The sequence below is a fragment of the Conger conger genome, chromosome 11, assembly GCF_963514075.1.
Source record: "Conger conger chromosome 11, fConCon1.1, whole genome shotgun sequence".
Lineage (NCBI taxonomy): Eukaryota > Metazoa > Chordata > Actinopteri > Anguilliformes > Congridae > Conger > Conger conger.
Window position 1 is genome coordinate 29667633 of NC_083770.1, and position 17169 is coordinate 29684801.

The window sequence follows — 17169 nt, forward strand, 5'->3', positions numbered from 1 at the left end:
CCTACCACTTGATTGCATGTTTGTATTTTTCCCACTGACCCATATTCTCTATACACACCCTGCACTCCTAGTAATACGATATTAAGCATGAGACTGTAGACAGTGTTCACCAAATTATAATGCTGTGCTGTGCTGCAGGTCCAGCCTGAGGTTTCAGTTTATAAGCTTGTCCCATGTAATTATGCCCATACGCATTAGAGCAGTGTACACATCATCCCTGTTTAGAAGTGTGGCATCTTGCCTCTCAGAATATTAATGCGGTGGCTCATGAAGAATTCAGTGTTTAATCTGACTTGGCTGATGGAAGCTGTCCTTGTCTCTTGCCGCTCTGCAGATCCGTGAGCACCATCCGGAACCAGCGCTACCACATCCACGCCAACCTGTCCTTCTCCATCCTGGTGGCCCAGATCCTGCTGCTCATCAGCTTCCGTTTCGAGGCGGGCACGGTGAGCCTTCCCGGCTCCGAGCCCAGCCCTCTCGCTGCTGCCCAACTGGGCGAGTGATGATTAAGGATGTTACTTATCCATTATCCACAGAGATTCACATGCTGCTGCTCAAGTGTGATCATTTTTCACACAGTCCTTTATTAAGCTGGATATATGCTGGTCATGGATACAACAGTGCTCAGTGGGGGATATGAGCTTGCAAACTCCTGGTTATATATGAGCTTAGACCTCTGATCAGCATGCTGCACTATTGTCTGGGCAGTTGTGAAGGCTGGGATGGGGGGTGGGGGTGATCAGGACTGGTGTATTCCTGTTGTCATGGTGCTTTTCTGCAGTTGTGGAAACATCATTCACCTCCCACTATATCTCGTTGTTAACCACTAGCTGTAAAATTCCCTTCAGAGTTATGTCATTTCTTCAGCCCTTCTCCCTTGCAGTGTATTTCTGTGAAGGTATGCGATACTCTCCATCCCTGTGCCGTTTGTGTGTGCCTGAATGCATAGACGTTAGAGCTCTTGTTCCTGCTTCCCCAGTCAGATCAGACCCTGTGAAGCACTAAACAATAGGCAGTGATGGTGATTCAGAGAGATCTTGCAATTACGCAGGTGCTGAAAAAGTACAGAACAAATCAACCAGACTTTGATGAGATAATAGGATCTGCCAGCATTCGGTGTGGATGCCATTGTTGTACGCAATACTGCTGAGTCTTCTTACTGAACCTCAGACTCATTAAGAGAAGCCGCTTTCAGAAGCTCCTGCCAAGCTGAATGAATTCTCTCCCACCCTTGTGTGTTGGTCTGGGGTGTGCATCAACCAAGAAACAAACTTGCGTAGATGGCTAATTGTGATTTGTTTGTTTCCACACTCGTGATTAATTCCATGTGGGCGGTTGACATGCTTATTATTGACTAACAGATGAGTCATCTCTCTCGTCCCCCAGCTCCCCTGCAAAGTTATGGCCGTCCTCCTGCACTTCTTCTTCCTTAGCGCGTTTGCCTGGATGCTGGTGGAGGGCCTGCACCTCTACAGCATGGTCATCAAGGTGTTCGGATCCGAGGGCAGCAAACACTTCTACTACTATGGGATCGGCTGGGGTAGGTGCTGCCACTAGCACGGTCACTGGTGCTGGAAGCTGCCTGTGAGACTGCTCTGAAGCTTTCAGATTCTGTTTTTCATTACTTCTCTCAAAATTTACTATAAAGAAGAAATCTATGGAAAATATAATTTTGATACATGAAGTATATTTATTGTAAAAAAGAAAAAGGTTTACTACAAAAAACATGTTATTTAAAAGCAAGCTCAGTATATAAATACAGACCTACGTTGGGCTTGTTGCATTATGTTTATACATACCGTAAGAAATGCAAATAGATTTTGTGTGATTATTATTATTCATGTGCTGTCTTACTGCTATACCAAAGGCGATTCAAGGTGAATTTACTCGCAAAGCAAATAATATCCTGTCACATATGAGAAATGATGCCATGCCAATGTTGCTGAATTTGTTCAACTGACAATGAAACGCTAGTCACACATAGCTTTCTGTGTTGGTTTTAGACCTCGAGAAAAATTGTGGGAGAAATTGGTGAGAAGATAGCTTGGTATCATTCATACAGAAAAGAATCACGTGACGCACAAATGCTCTCTGATTGGTCTGTGCATAAAATCTGTTCCTGGAACACAAATTATGTATACAGGTACAGAGTGAAGAGTTGCCAGTCTGCTGCAGACAGATTGCAGCTAGTGGTTAACAGGAAGAAACTGATAGTGAGTCTGGCTACAAGTGATACAGCGCACAGTGTTAATTAGCGGGATGTGGACTAGTGTGACTGTGGTAAACACCGGCAGAGGCTGTCCATATCACTTCTGGCAGGCAGGCAGGCAGGTTCCTCTTCCTCATCAGGATCAGAGAAAGCATGTTCAATTAAAAGCGTATCTTCAAACAGGTTCAGTGAAACAAAATGTGAATCAATGCGAGAGGACCCTATTGGACCAGACATGGAATGGCCTTGTTTTCTCCGTCCTATATTCCTGAGGACGGAAGACGTCATGGAGATTTATAGTCACTGCAATAGATCACTGGGGATTTTGGAGTGTGGCTTTCGCATTACTTCTGTTTTAAATGAAAGCTTTTTTAATTGAGTCATCCTCACGTGTGCAGTGCACTCATGTTCTGCATTTGGTTCGCATTTGGATCAAGCGGCACGTTTGTCTTGTTCCATTTGTCCTTGGTGAAATATGCCCTTTGTCAATAAGGTCTTTATCCCATATTTATTTCATTCTAAGACATCTCCCAGATTCATGTCACTGGCAGTAACTGAGCACTGCCTCACAGAAAACATGTGGCCCTAAATTAAAGTCACATTAAGGAAACAATTGACTATCTGCAATGTGCTGTGTGTTATATAACTTAAATAAACCAATAAAAGCACACAAAAATGTTCAAACCAATCTGTCATGCAAAGCACATAAAATGGTTATTCTTCACATCAATATAAAGTATAATTTATTCATTTTAGTAATAATACATGAGAAAATTAAGATCTTGGTTTAAAAATATATCCACTGAGACTCATTATGCTTTACTGTACCAAAGGATAATGTACATGATGCTGTTTTTTAATATCTTGTGCATATTTATAGCTATAATAAGTATATTGTAGATATTGGATTAGTACTGGATGAGTATAATTTCGCAATAACTTTAAATGAGCATAGTAATTGCAGATAACTAGTGCTTTTTGTGGACCTATTAGATTTAATCAATTTTATTTTCATTTTTTACATTTCTATGGGAGCGTATGTGTCCCACACTTATAGCTTCCAATATATACAGATATAACCAATTAAAAATGGCTGTATAATCTATGTATGGCTGTGCTCCTGCATGTTAGCCAAAAGAGAGGGACTACGGGGACATGGTGCAGATGGACCCCCGCTGTGATTGCGCTGGGATCGCTGTGGAACAGGGGGAATGTGTGAATGGTGGGGCTTTAGCAGGGCCTCTCTGGGGCCAGCCCTGGACCCCCGCTGTGCTGCGCTGGGATCGCTGTGGAACAGGGGGAATGTGTGAATGTTGGGGCTTTAGCAGGGCCCCTCTGGGACCAGGCCTGGACCCCCGCTGTGCCGCTCTGGGATCGCTGTGGAGCAGGGGGAATGTGTGAATGGTGGGGCTTTAGCAGAGCTTCTCTGAGACCAGTCCTGGGTAGGCAGAGGAATGCGCACAGCTTGGCAACCAGTCTGGGAACACTGCACCTCCTCCACATGTTCCCCCGATTATTGGCAGGGGATATCAGCTTTCCTTTTTTTCTATTCCAGTGCTCTATGTCTTTTGGCAAACAGATGTTGAATATTTATGGCCAACGGCAAACCAAGCAGGCTTTCGGTCAGGCTCTCCTATTTGTGGTAGGTAGTGGGACTGTCAGTGTTAGTCTTTCTTGGTGGTTTTACAGAGTGGGTTACCCTTTGAAGTGCATATTTATGACCAGCAAATGGTCTAGAGCCTACTTCTTTTTCCTTGTTGTTGCAAAACCTTGCAGCGTTGGGAAAGACCGGACATCTGAGACACGTTTCCGCAATGTGGAATCCATTACGCTCATTATGACGGGCGGATTGAGGAAGGGAAGCCCTCCTACTGGTTCTCAAATATCACATCTCCCTCCCCAGGGTCTCCGCTGGTGATCTGTGTGGTGTCCGTGACCTCAGCCTTAGACAGCTACGGTGAGGTGGGGAAGTAAGTATCAGGGGCAGAGAAGCACCCACACGGAGTGCTAATCACTCCCTCTCAGGGTCTCTAGGCTCCTGGATTAGGTTTGGCCATAAAAACACATTTAAATGGGGAATAACAGTTCTACTGATGACCATCAATGTCCCATGAATCAAATGACTCCAAATAACTTTTCTGATTGTTGGGAAGAGCCAGGGCAGGGAGTGTTGATCTTTTTTGTACGTTGTTATAGCTTTTTAAGCATCCAGCTGTACCAGTTTTTATTTTATGATAATAAATGAGCCACATCTGCTCTATGCTTAATGAAAGCAGCGGTGCTTATTTTTGTATTTTTATAACTGCTTCGAAAAGAAAATAACATTTTGTCAGGGTATCAGACTACAAATGACAATGCTTAACAAATATCTCTAAGGGGAGAGCAGCAATCTGGCAACTCTGCAAAGTAGCAAATGTTGGCAGTTGGAACAGGGATTTATTTTATCCAAACTCTTCATTAAAGTTTAAAACTTTGTCCTTTGTGGTAATGCAACCCCAGGGGCTTCCCATATCCATTTGAAGGGGCTCATTAATCTATGAAGCAGAGAGATGTAGTTTTGTAATATCGAGTCAAACATGAGCTGTGGCCGACTTAAGGCTTTTATTCAGGCTTATCTTAGAAGAACCTTTGGAAGATTTTTTTTAGCTTTAAATATGACACAAAATAAATAAATATAACAGTTAAACCCTCTTGGGGACATGTCTGCATTGCAGTTTTGTCTGTGAGTGTTCTTCCCATAGAAATAAGCATGGCTCTAGCACCAGGAGTGTGGGTCTCTGAACAGGTGGGTGAGATAGACCAGTAGTATCATCTGCTTTGTTGTCTGTGGGGAAAAGTCTACGATTCTGTGTTTGATACTCCCTCCCTTCAATGGATGCACTCTCTGCAGTCAAAGAGGACATTCATTGCCACCTTGAACAGTAATTATAATTCAGTCAAGTTTGGACATAATGAGAGTCCCTAAAGCAGAATGCTAGCAGGAAATATTGGGGTGCTCAACATTGACATTCACTACAAGAACAATACAGCACAAAATAATCATATATCAAAGTAAAGTGCTTGACTAAGTTTAATACGCTTATTAACATTTTACTTTTATATTTATACATGGTTTCATATGCCTTCATAGAACAAACTCATAGAAACATTTGTAAAATATTATAGTTGTATTAAAGATTTGAATAATTCAATAAGCATGATCATAACAGTTTTCAGTCACACAGTGCAGTAAAGTACCTGAAGCAAGCAGGCCTAATTACATTACTGTGGCCCCCTACCCTTCTGGCCTTTGGGTGTGAATGAGATAAACCTAGAAAGTCAATAGGTTTAATGAAAGATGATTAACATTTTGTAAAATGAGAACTCTAGATAAAATGTTTTTTTGTTTTTATTTTTGACTGTAGAAGCCTGTTTGTTGGTAAATGAAGTGTACTGAGTGGAGATATGTACAGGGAGCTCAGCGTCTGTGTGTCAAATGGATGTTCTTCTTCTCCAGCTGCTGGTTGTCTCTGGAGAATGGAGCCATCTGGGCCTTTGTGGCACCTGCGCTCTTTGTCATCGTGGTAAGAGAACCCAAGCCCGTCTTTCACCGTCTATTTCTTCTGTCCCTCCGTGAGATCCTTTCAGGATGTTTCGATAATTTGTTCCTCCTGTCTTTCTTTGACATATCTCTTTCCTCTGCTCTTCTTTCTCTTTCGGTAATTTTCTCCTTCATTGCTCTGTTCTGTCTTTAGTCCTCTTTCTTTCTTGTGTTCCAGTTTGTGTCATTTGCCATTTCATCTTCAGTCCAGCATGTTCCTGTACCCTGGGCCTTTCTTCGGGCTCTGCAGGAGGCAGTAAATGTCAGAACATGCATTAACCTCTTTGCAGCTGTGCTGTCTCGCTTCAAGTGAAGTCCTCCCCCTGTGGTCTCGTATTGAGAGCTGTGTCCAAGCAGAGACCCTGGTAATCATACGAAGTGATTTAGTGCACTGTTACTGGGCTCACATGTAGAAAACCTCTCCGTTTGCTACCACAGCGCTCACTACATGCTCACATCAGCATTTGCTGATGGCTATAGAAAGTCCCTAAACTTTTTCCTATTTTTATCTTTTAAAGGTAATGATTTACAGCACATCCATAGTATTCTCATGCTCCTAGTACCCAAAACCTTTGAGTGAAATAAATATCTCCAGTTAGGGAAAAGTTACAGCATAAGGTGGCTGCCTTCATTACCATAAAAATTGATATTGAAATCTATTTCCTCTTTTGCTTTTGTGCGCAGATAGTCTTGGTGGCAGACGACGTGAATTGTGCTTGCCTCGACTTGAAGGCCCATTCTCCCCCCCTACATTTCCATATCAGTAACAGATGCTTTGAATGCACAGACTCAGTCACCGCTTTTCATAAAATAAATTATTTAACTTTTTTGCTTACCATTTGCTCTTATTTAATCCAGGGCTGTTTATGGCATACAAATGTCCTGAAGCCGTTGTGGTTAACCCCAGGCTGGGGGTTTCAAGAGGTCCTCAATGAAAAAGGGAAGTCAGTCTCTGATTTAAAATTGCCCTTAAAAGTATTACATCTTATAACTCAGCAGCAGCCCCATCACTGCTGTGGTGTAATAACGCCCCCTGCTGTTCCACCAGCACCCCTTTGAGACTCATACAGTGTCCACACTTTCCTCTTGAGGTCTCCCGTTAAAGTGCCCTTGAAGCTTCAGCTCCGGTCTACTGATGGTAATCTGTATAAGTGGGGTGCTCGTGTTATAAATCGATTATCTGTGTAGTGTGGTTTGAAATTGATGTGCGCTCTCATCTGTCTGAATCAGGTGAACATCGGGATTCTAATCGCTGTGACCAGGATTATCTCTAGGATCAGTGCAGAGAACTACAAGGTACATGGGGATGCCAATTCAGTCAAGTGAGTCTCCACACATGAACGAATACTTCTGCTGTGCCTGTGTCTGTGAGTTTCACTTTTGACTTGAAGGGTAAATAAATGTCATTGTAGACGGGGGTTTGTTCAAAATGTTATCAGAAATAAGATGAAACTCAGAGCCCTACGAAGAGATAAGAGGAGCTCTGGTGAATTTCCTTAGATACCTGTGTATGTTTCCATGTTTTAGTAAGGACCTGTGTATGTTTCCCTGTGTTAGTAGGGACCTGTGTATGTTTCCCTGTGTTAGTAAGGACCTGTGTATGTTTCCCTGTGATTGCAGAGACCTGTCTATGGTCAGTTACCATCTGTCTCTTCTGAATTGACAGTTATTTGGCTTTTCCCAAACTGATGGATGACAAAGATATTTTGCATGCTTGTTACCTTGTTTTTGTACTCTAGTGAAACAGGAAGTGATTGACTGTTGCTTTTGACTGAGATTAACTAAATGTAAAAGTGAAATTGTCATAATAATTGTTAGAGGTGGCAATAAATGTGACACCTATATTTTTCTGAAAAAATTAGATAAAAGACTTAATAAAAAATATTGAAATATGAGAGCAAATTAAGTGAATTGAAAGTATATAGTTTTCCCGTATTTGAACGTAACATATACGTAGATTATTAGCATTATCCTTTATTATACTTAGCCTCATTATTTTATTAATAATTCTGCTGCCCACTGTACATGTATCTGTGTGCTGACAGTGGAACAACCTCATTATAACCATCTCTAATTCTGATTGCTGCTGACCACAGTCAGCCCTGGCAGAATTTAGATCCGATTTGGGCCATGAGGTTCATCAGTGCTTTAGTCAGGCTCACAGCCCAAGAGCCACTACATTATATCTGCACAGAGCACACAAATTCACTGAGATAAGACAGACCTTTCACTGTCTACCCCTCTTTGTCATTGTTTGGCAGAGAAAACATACAGTAATCTCATTAGATGTTGTCTGTGATTGCTGATTGAAGAATAATTGACCATATCTACTCGGCATTAGAAATAGGCCTCCATTGGAGTCCATGGTCAGGATGATTATGTATATTTATTACCACTTCCTTTCATCTAATGGATATTTATTTACGCAATGAGACGCAATTTGCCTCAGTGTAGTGACAGTTCACTCTTCTTCTTTTTTTCAATTGGATATAAAATGGCTGCCTTTTGTGAAATTAGTGATGGCAGCATTACCAATGCAATCTTTTCAGGGCAAAGTAATTGCTCATGAAGAACAGAGATTGGGATGGGAATACACTTTTTTCTCCTATTTGTATCGAGTGTTTAATATAAAAAAAGGACCATTGTCCCTTCTAAAAAGAAAGGGGAGGGGTAGAGAACTTCTGATTTGATCTGATTGTAAAGTCCCTCTAGTATACTACATGGATTCAATTAAAATGATTTTTCTCTGTAAGACACAGAAATGCACTGAACAGTTTATATCTGTGTCCTGTTCAGTGGCAAGGGATATGAGAGGGGTTACTTTAAAATAAGAATAACACATGGAACCAATGAGAAAGTGCAAGCTTCTGGCTTATTTTAATGACAGGGTAGAAAGACTTTGATTAAGGATGTAACAATATACTCATCTCACGATTCGGTATGATACATGATACAGGGTTCACGATTCAATACACTCACAGTATTTCTCACAAACTTTGAATGGAAATGCCATTGATGTTGGAATACTGACAGCCCCCTGCCAAAACCTTGTTTTCATTTGACATCCCAAAATGTAATGCAATCTCTAGTAATTTACTGTAAACAAACCTAGCAGTACAACAACTCCCACAATGCACTGTATTCTACTGTAGGATACTGCAAAAATGAAGTTAACGTTAAAAACTTTTTACAGTGTATTCATTTATTTCACCTGAAACCAAACACATTATTTGCCTTGGAGGCCATTAATATGCTTTGTCGTACTGGTAATGTAATGTAATGGCTTTATCTTATATTGTGACTCAAGATACCCTCTTACCCACCCTGTAAAAGCAACCTCAAGCTTTGAATGCTTCCTGTTCATTCATCCTGTCCGGAAAATCCTTGTCTCCAGGATAGTGCTGTAACATTTCGGTGTTAACAAAGTTTTGTCCAAAAAAAAAGAAGCTCATCGGGAAAGGCTCAACAGAAAACAAGAACAATAAAACAATTGTGGCTGTGATTAGGCGACAGTGGCAGTGCATTTACGTCTATGCAGATCAATCAACCTGCCAGAGAATTACACTGGCCTCTAGCAATCTGCGTCCATAATAGAGGACTGTAGTTCTGTGGTTCTGGTGCGACACAAAAATGTTATTATGGATACCCTTATAAAAATGTCATATTGGCAACACTGATTTACTTTATGTAAGGGGTAAGGATATAGTTTGTCCGAGAGGCCTGTGTGCAATAAGCTGTCACATTTTTGAGGAATAGACTGACAGCCAGAGGCATGTGCTGACTGCCAGCTATCGATTTCTGTATGATGAAAAGTTTAGTGTGCGTCAGCAGAAGTGCAGTCAGGGCCTGGCTGGTGTGGAAGCAGCCAGGTTTGGTCTCTGTTCAGGAGCGCTGTCCTGCTTGGCCCCTGTCAGTACCTGGGCATGAGGGACTCTCTGTTCTCACCATGCCGATGGGTGGAAAATGCCACCTTGTTGAAATATGGACATCTTTTGCTGCATGTGGAAATAACAGAAATATCAGCAAAGTGATAAACTCACTGACTCACTGTGGCCATTAAAGATACCATGACACTCATCGCAAAGAGTAGGGGGTTCCCCGGTGTCCTGGCTGAATTCCCAACCTGGCTCTTTCAACCTGCCACCTAGTCATCCCTTGATTTAATTGGTTAAAAAGATTGTTCTCTCCCTTTCCAACTCAGCTGGTGTGTGGTGAGCGTTCTGGCGCAAAATGGCTGCCGTGCATCACCCAGGTGGGTGCTACACATCGGTGGTGGTTGAGGCGAGTTTCCCCCTCGTCACTGTAAAGCGCTTTGAGTGTTTTAAAAATTATATATCTATCCATCATAAAAGCTTATGACAAGGCAGGGGAAAATTGTTTGATTCCTGTCAATAAGCATCAGAACAGTTTTTTGAAATGCACAATCAAATCCATCTTCAGAATAAAGATTTTCTAAACGAAGCAAATTAACCAATCTTTCAAATTAGAGGCCTACAGCATAGCCCAAAGGTATGAGCAACCTATTTGCTGAAATCATTTTTTCTTTTTGAATGAAATACGCCATTATACTATAATCATGCTAAATTAGTACACTCAATCATAAAATTAAGGCTTTTTTCAATTTGCTTTAAAAGCTTTCCATCAAAGACACCGATCCAGTTAGTGCACATTGCTTATGTGGTGTAATTCACCATGAAATGAAGAAAAAATAATTATGCTCTAATAAAGTCCAGGACAGGTATGTTTGGATTGAAGGATGAGATGTTTCACTATGTATCCGTTTACTTTAATTGGGTTACTCTAACCTAGCATACTTGAAATATTGCATTTTTTCATTTCTGCATTTCAGTTCACGAACACAAAGCTGTTTCAAATGAGTGTCTGTAATACTCTATAGCACTGCCTCAGTATCACAAATCTAAAGGAGTTTTTCCAGCAGTAGCAGCTTATATTTTGGAAGACTGTCAAAAGCAATTTGGACATGAACCAGTCATTTTAACGCCCAAAATATTTCCCTTTCACATTTCCAGTAGTTTATCTCTATGTTAATGGCTTTTTCCATTTTGAATGTGATGGGATACTACGGCTAAGAGGTAAATGTACTCTTGAGAGAGCAAGGTCACAACGCAATGTTTATAGAAAGCTGTAATGTGTACAGTAGAAAGATAAAAGTGCGGAGAGACTAAGGTAAGCTTAGAAACTGTTACATGAAGTGCTGTTTTCAGAAAGCCACAAGCCATTCCCTTTGACAGACCTGCTACGAAAGCTGCCACAGTGTAATGGAGATACATTTTATATTTCCTGTTCTATCTGTTCTGACAGTGAAAAATTCAGCAAATATTGTGTTAAGATTAAAACGTGACTCCTTAGTCCATTGCAGTGAATTAGCACTCAAAACTGGTAACTATGTAAATAACGATAGCTTAATGACATACTCTATGTGTCAATGTTTATTTTTAAAATAACATTTTATGAAGAATTCTTTTAAGACAAATTATCCGGATAAAATGCAAGAAGAAAGCTTGCGACAAGACTAGACTCAACAGGGAGACCCCGTCCTGTTCTGGCCAGCTTTGGGTGTGGGTTCATAGTGGCCAGTATGGTCAGGAGGTGGCAGTCCTGCGGTGGGGTAGCAGGCTGAATTGGAGGACCAGGGGACAGATAGCAGGTTCAGGAGTGGCTTTTGAGAAAGAGCAGATGTATACACACACATGCACAAAATCACATGCACATACAGTACATGCACACATACAGTATACTTGCGTTAATTCTCACACACGCACACATGCGCCCAACCAAGCATTGGCACACAAACTCACACAAATGCCTTTGTACTTCTTTGCACACATACACACACACCTTATGGAGCGGCAGATGCAGATGGTGTGGAAACTGGCAGATGTTCATTTGCACAGAAAGGCTGTCTTTGCCAGCTTATGACCAGCAGGGTAGGCGTGTTCAACTGCAGGAGATGACAGGGTTTGATCTGATCTCTCTATTTCCACAGGTGTGTACAGTAGGTGTATGTTTTTTTGCACGGTAGTTGTTGGTGAGATAATGATTATGTTATGTACAATATGCACTCCCCCCCCCCAGACTGACTGCAAAGGCTGTGGCTGTTCTCCTCCCCATTCTGGGCATCTCCTGGGTCTTTGGGGTCCTGGCCATCAACGACCAGTCCTTGCTATTCCAGTACATGTTTGCTGTGTTCAATTCCTTACAGGTGGGTGTGCTTATTCTGAAATGCACTGCCACGGTTACAGAATCCTTGTATTTATTTTAAAAGATTTGCTTTAACCAAAATGTCTATTCTAATTGATTTGGCGATTTGAACCATCTCTGGACTGTATTTTTGTAGGCACAAAGAAAAAAGGTGTGCAACATAAAATGTTGAGGGACAATTGTTTGGGAAAAAATGCAGCTACTATATATTTTGCTGATTCTCCCTAATGTTTTATGGAATGAGGGATGAATGTTCAGATCTTGAGAAATGAAAAACTTAAATATTATTTTATGATAAGAAAACAGGTTTTAAATGCAATGTATTCTAAATAGCATTTTCAGTGGAGATGACTTTAAATGTGTTTTATTTTAAAGGGATTCTTCATCTTTCTATTCCACTGTCTTCTCAACTCAGAGGTAATGTAATCAGCTGTCATTTTATATATATTGTCTATAGCCTTCATGTAACATTCTGCTTACAGTCTGAAAAAGTTGCCTGTTGCTTAGTGATTGGCTGAACAACAGTGCAGAATGAATAAATCAAAACTATAATCTCATATGAATAGAGTATAAAAGGTCCTTTATAATTTAGCGAAATTTGATTTGGATGAATTATCTGCCACATCCAAGTGACTTGTTTAAAGAAATAAATTAGTCTAAATATCCAAATCCACATTTTTAATACCTCTGCATTTATTCAATAATTTGATTACGAGGCTTAACAAATGAAGGCCCGGCTGTGTAAACATGGAGATTATATCTCACTTGCTGAGTGCCTTTTCCACTTGGATACCCATAATTGAGAAATGTCTCATCTTGACTGTAATATCTCATACTATATTTGAGATGAACTACTAGGATTAACAAACAAATTTATTTGATTTTGATGTGGTGTTATTGAGCTGAATATACATGTAACATTGTAATTGTTTTAGGTTAGAGCCGCCTTCAAGCACAAGACCAAGGTGTGGTCTCTAACCAGTACCTCTATCCGCAACATCAATGTGAAGCCTTTCAGCTCAGACATTGTGAGTATTCAGTTGAATATCCAGTGTCTTTACAGGCTACTGTGTACAGGACTTTTGTCATTTATGAAACAGTTTGAAATGCAACCAAATCAAAGAATGAAAGAGACCTGCAGTGGTGTTGTGTAATCGCTAGTACTGGAGGAAGTGTTGCTTTGACCACCAGCTTTATGTTTTGGTTTGTTTTGGTTTTGAGGGAAACAGTTGGTGTAGGAGCAAGTACCATCTACTAACACCGATCGGTGCCTCATTTCCCAGAATGGCAATGGGTGCCAGAACCTATGGTTGGTGAAAGAAACATATTTGACTTATTCAGCACTGGAAAGAGACCTCATTCCTTGATGAAAATGTGCTCTTCATTATTAAGCGAGTGTGTGCAAGCCCTTGTTATCTCTCCTCTGGACTGTTGTGAAACCTTGGTGGGTGGCTTGCCAGTGAGTGCTATCAGGCCACTGCAGCCGAATGCTCCTGGCAGCCTGATCTCCGAACCGGCCTAAATTCGCCCATTTGTCCCTTGCTTAGTCTAATCAACTGTAAGTCGCTTTGGATTTAAGCATCAGCTAAATAACAAAAGAAAGAATGGAAGTGCCCCTCCCTATCTTCAGGCCATGTTTACACCATGCGGTGCATTCCAACCAGCATTTCCATTCAGTGTCCTCTGGCCAGCTGGCTGCTCCGTCTCTTGGAGCCCCTGGCAGCCACACCTCACGGGCCCGGCTCTTCTCAGCCCTCATCTCCCGATGATGGGACCGCCTTCCCCAATCAGATTCACAAGGCAAAATGTGTGTGTGTATCGGTGAGCCTCAGTGATTTTAGTCTTTTGAAAATGCCACAGTGCTTAATTCCATTAAAAAAACAGAGCTCATCTTTCATGGTGGTCATAGTAATTGGATTTGTGCTGAGAAATAATCCATTCTGTTATTTTCCAGAAATAGCTTCTGTTTTTTCAGTATATATACACTCAGTGAGCATTTAATTAGGTATTTATTAGACCTATGTTTTAGACTTCTGCTGCTGTAGCTTTTCCTCTTAGAGGTTTGACACATTGTGTGTTCAGAGAAGGTTCTACATGCCACTGTTGTAATGTGTGGTTATTTGCGCTACTGTCACCATCCTGTCAGCTTTGACTAGTCTGGCCCTTCTCCTCTGACCTCTCTCATTAACAACACATTTCGACCCGCAGAACTGCTGCTCACTGGATGTTTTTTTTTTTTCACACCATTCTCTGGAAACTCTAGAGCGGTGGTCACCAACTCTGTTCCTGGTGATCTGCCGTCCTGTGGATTTTCATTGCAACCCAAATTTGACACACCTGTTTCTACTAATTAGCAGCTAACAGGATCTTTAGCTGTTGAATGAGGTGTGCTGTGCTGAGGTTGGAGTGAAAACCAACAGGACAGTAGATCTCCTGGAACAGGGTTGGCGACCCCTGCTCGAGAGACTGCTGTGCGTGAAAATCCCAGAAGATCAGCAGTACTCAAACCACCCTGTCTGGCACAAACAATCATTCCACAGTCAAAGTCACTTAAATATAATTTTTTCCCCATTCTGTCATTTGGTCTGAAAAAACAGCTGAACCTCTGGACCATGTCTGCATGCTTTTATGCATGTAGTTGCTGCCACATGTTTGGCTGATTAAATATTTGCATTAACAAGCTGGTGTACAGGTCTACCTAATAAAGTGCTCGGTGAATGTTTTTTTTTTTTTGTCCTTTGACAAGGACTTTTTGTAGAATAGTACATTGTGTGAGAAAATGCTTTCCCCCCTCAGTATCTCATTATAAGTAAAAGCTTGAATTTTTCATTATAATGAGAAAACATCTCATTATAACAATAATTCCACGAATCTCTACACTCCCATGATCCCGGCAGTCTTCTGTGCCCTGGAGCTGACCAATGAGAACTAATGTGACTTCTAGAGGGTCTTTCTTCTGCACAGGCCCATACACGTCACAATATATTTTTATATATTTTTTTATATATATATATATATTTATACTGATCACCGTACCGTCTGAGATGCTCAGGGGCAGCAGAACCTCGCCATTTCTCGACCAAATTCTAGTCGTGCACTTCAGCCAAATTATTGGCCTTCACTAAAATAATTCTGTGTATCATTGATGGTATGTTTTTGGCTATCCTTTCTCATTTTAATGAGATAAGAAAGTGTTTCTGAAAGTACTTTTCTCATTATATGATATCTTTGAGGAAAAAATGAGAAAAGTTCCTCATTATGAGAGAGGGTTCTTGCTACGTATAATGAGATACTGACCGGAAAATATTTTTTCACCGTGGCAGAAATGTGCCGTAGAATAGTATGTGGAAAAGAGAATTTTGCCACATCTCTCCATTTAAGTGAAATAAGGGACCATTTTCTGTGATTGTGAATACCGACTTCGTCCTCCATCACAATACCCCTGTTATTTTCATACATTTTATTCATGCACACTTCATTATTTTAAATGATGATTTGCACAAAGATTACTGGGGCTCTTCAAGGTCTGTCTCCTTGAGATAAATGAATACAAACAAAACAGTATATTCAAAATGAGTTCATTTTTTGTGAAGTAAGAGCATGCAATATAATCCAAAACTTTTACTATTTAGTCCCCGACCCAACCCTGTTTCTGGTGACCTACTGTCCTGTACATTTTCACTCCAAACCTAACAAAGCACACCTCATTCAACAACTAAAGATTTTGTTAAGCTGCTAATTTGTGAAATTGGGTGTGCCAAAATAAGTGTTGAAATGAAAACCCACAGGATGGTAGATCTCAGGGTTGGTCAGCGTTGATTTGGACTTTGAAGTTATATGGTTATATGGTTCTATGATTAATGTTCTGAATTATTCTCCCCTTTCCCCCTCACAGATGAATGGACACAGGGCAGGCCTGACCCCGACCAAGATGCACACGTGGGACAAAAGCACAAATTCGGCCAATCGCATTGACCTGTCAGCAGTGTAGCAACCGCCCCTCTCCTCCACCACCCTCAGGCCACGCCTGCCAGCTTCCACTGGAAGACAGAGGACAACAGTTAAAGTAAATTTTTGTAAATAAAATAGCTAACACTGGCTACTTCAGGAAAGCAACCATTTATGTGAGGATCCCACTGTGACCAGAAGGTTTGCCCTTAGTCTGACCACATCATATATCCCCTCTCATACCAAATGCAAGAAAAGAAATGAAAGGTCTTGTGGACATAATGAATGATAATGGATTGATCCAGTACCTTCTGCACTTCAAGAGTGAAGAATCCTATTCGATATTTACAAAGAACATTGCTAATTTCATGGAAAATATAAACCTAAAATAAATGTTTTGGACTGGATTCAAACATCTATTGAATCAACAACTGTCGACGCTCCTACCTCTTTGTCAGATCATTTATGGGAAGAGACAAGCAGGCAGACAACACAGGTGCATGAACATCGAGATAACCAGGAATGCACATTAAATGAAAAGGAAACAATAAAGGAGCGACTCAACAATCCAAAAAAGCTATAATTTTGAATGGAAATGTGTTTGCTTGTGGGAGGAACATGGAGACTTGCTTTAGCGTGACAAAGCTGCCTGTTGAACTCTGTGAGAAAACACTCCATCTCACAGCCCATTAAACACCTCCCCTCAGACCGTAACCTCTGTTTCTTCTCGGGCCCTTGCTGCCAGATCATTCAGTGCTGTGCTATCGCCAGATGAAAGCAGTGCCTAAAAGGTGCGTCCCTCTTTTCTGCAGAACTGATGAGACAAGTACGTGCCTTTGGGTACCTGTCGAAGGACGTGTGGGTTGCTGTTTTTGCTGTCTTTGTAAAACCAAATTGCCACCCACTCTTTTTTTCCCCCAGTTTTCTCTTTGTCAGATTCTTCTAGAAGGGGGATGGGGCGGGGGGGGAAAAAAAAAAAAAAGTGTTTTCCCTGTAATCACTCTCCACAGACTGTGTACAGGATGCTTGTTCAGTCAGAATGTGCATGCAGATGGGAGGTTGTTCCTTACTGATCCAGGTCATGTGAAGAAAGTAAAATTCAATATACATATACTGGTGTTGGTCTCTACAAAGGAAAATATGCAGGGTTACAAGTTTCCTCACCGTGGTACTGCTCCATGTGAATAGCTGCATAACTCTGTGTACCCAT

The 17169-nt window shown here is 41.1% G+C and overlaps 1 protein-coding gene across 3 annotated transcripts in view; it reads left to right on the top strand.

The window, feature by feature from the left end:
- Window positions 1-16922, top strand: part of adgrd1 (adhesion G protein-coupled receptor D1) — a 52682-nt gene extending 35760 nt beyond the window's left edge. For 2 of the 3 annotated variants that reach the window (XM_061260527.1, XM_061260529.1), the window contains 10 exons: window positions 335-446; window positions 1387-1540; window positions 4113-4179; window positions 5706-5772; window positions 7020-7111; window positions 9991-10041; window positions 11886-12012; window positions 12387-12428; window positions 12947-13039; window positions 15907-16922. In XM_061260527.1, the coding sequence (XP_061116511.1) occupies window positions 335-446; window positions 1387-1540; window positions 4113-4179; window positions 5706-5772; window positions 7020-7111; window positions 9991-10041; window positions 11886-12012; window positions 12387-12428; window positions 12947-13039; window positions 15907-16002 (901 nt within the window). In that variant the 3' untranslated portion in view covers window positions 16003-16922. The remainder of the gene's footprint in view (window positions 1-334; window positions 447-1386; window positions 1541-4112; window positions 4180-5705; window positions 5773-7019; window positions 7112-9990; window positions 10042-11885; window positions 12013-12386; window positions 12429-12946; window positions 13040-15906) is intronic. The other variant, XM_061260528.1, reaches the window with a different exon arrangement.
- Window positions 16923-17169: the final 247 nt, after the last annotated feature.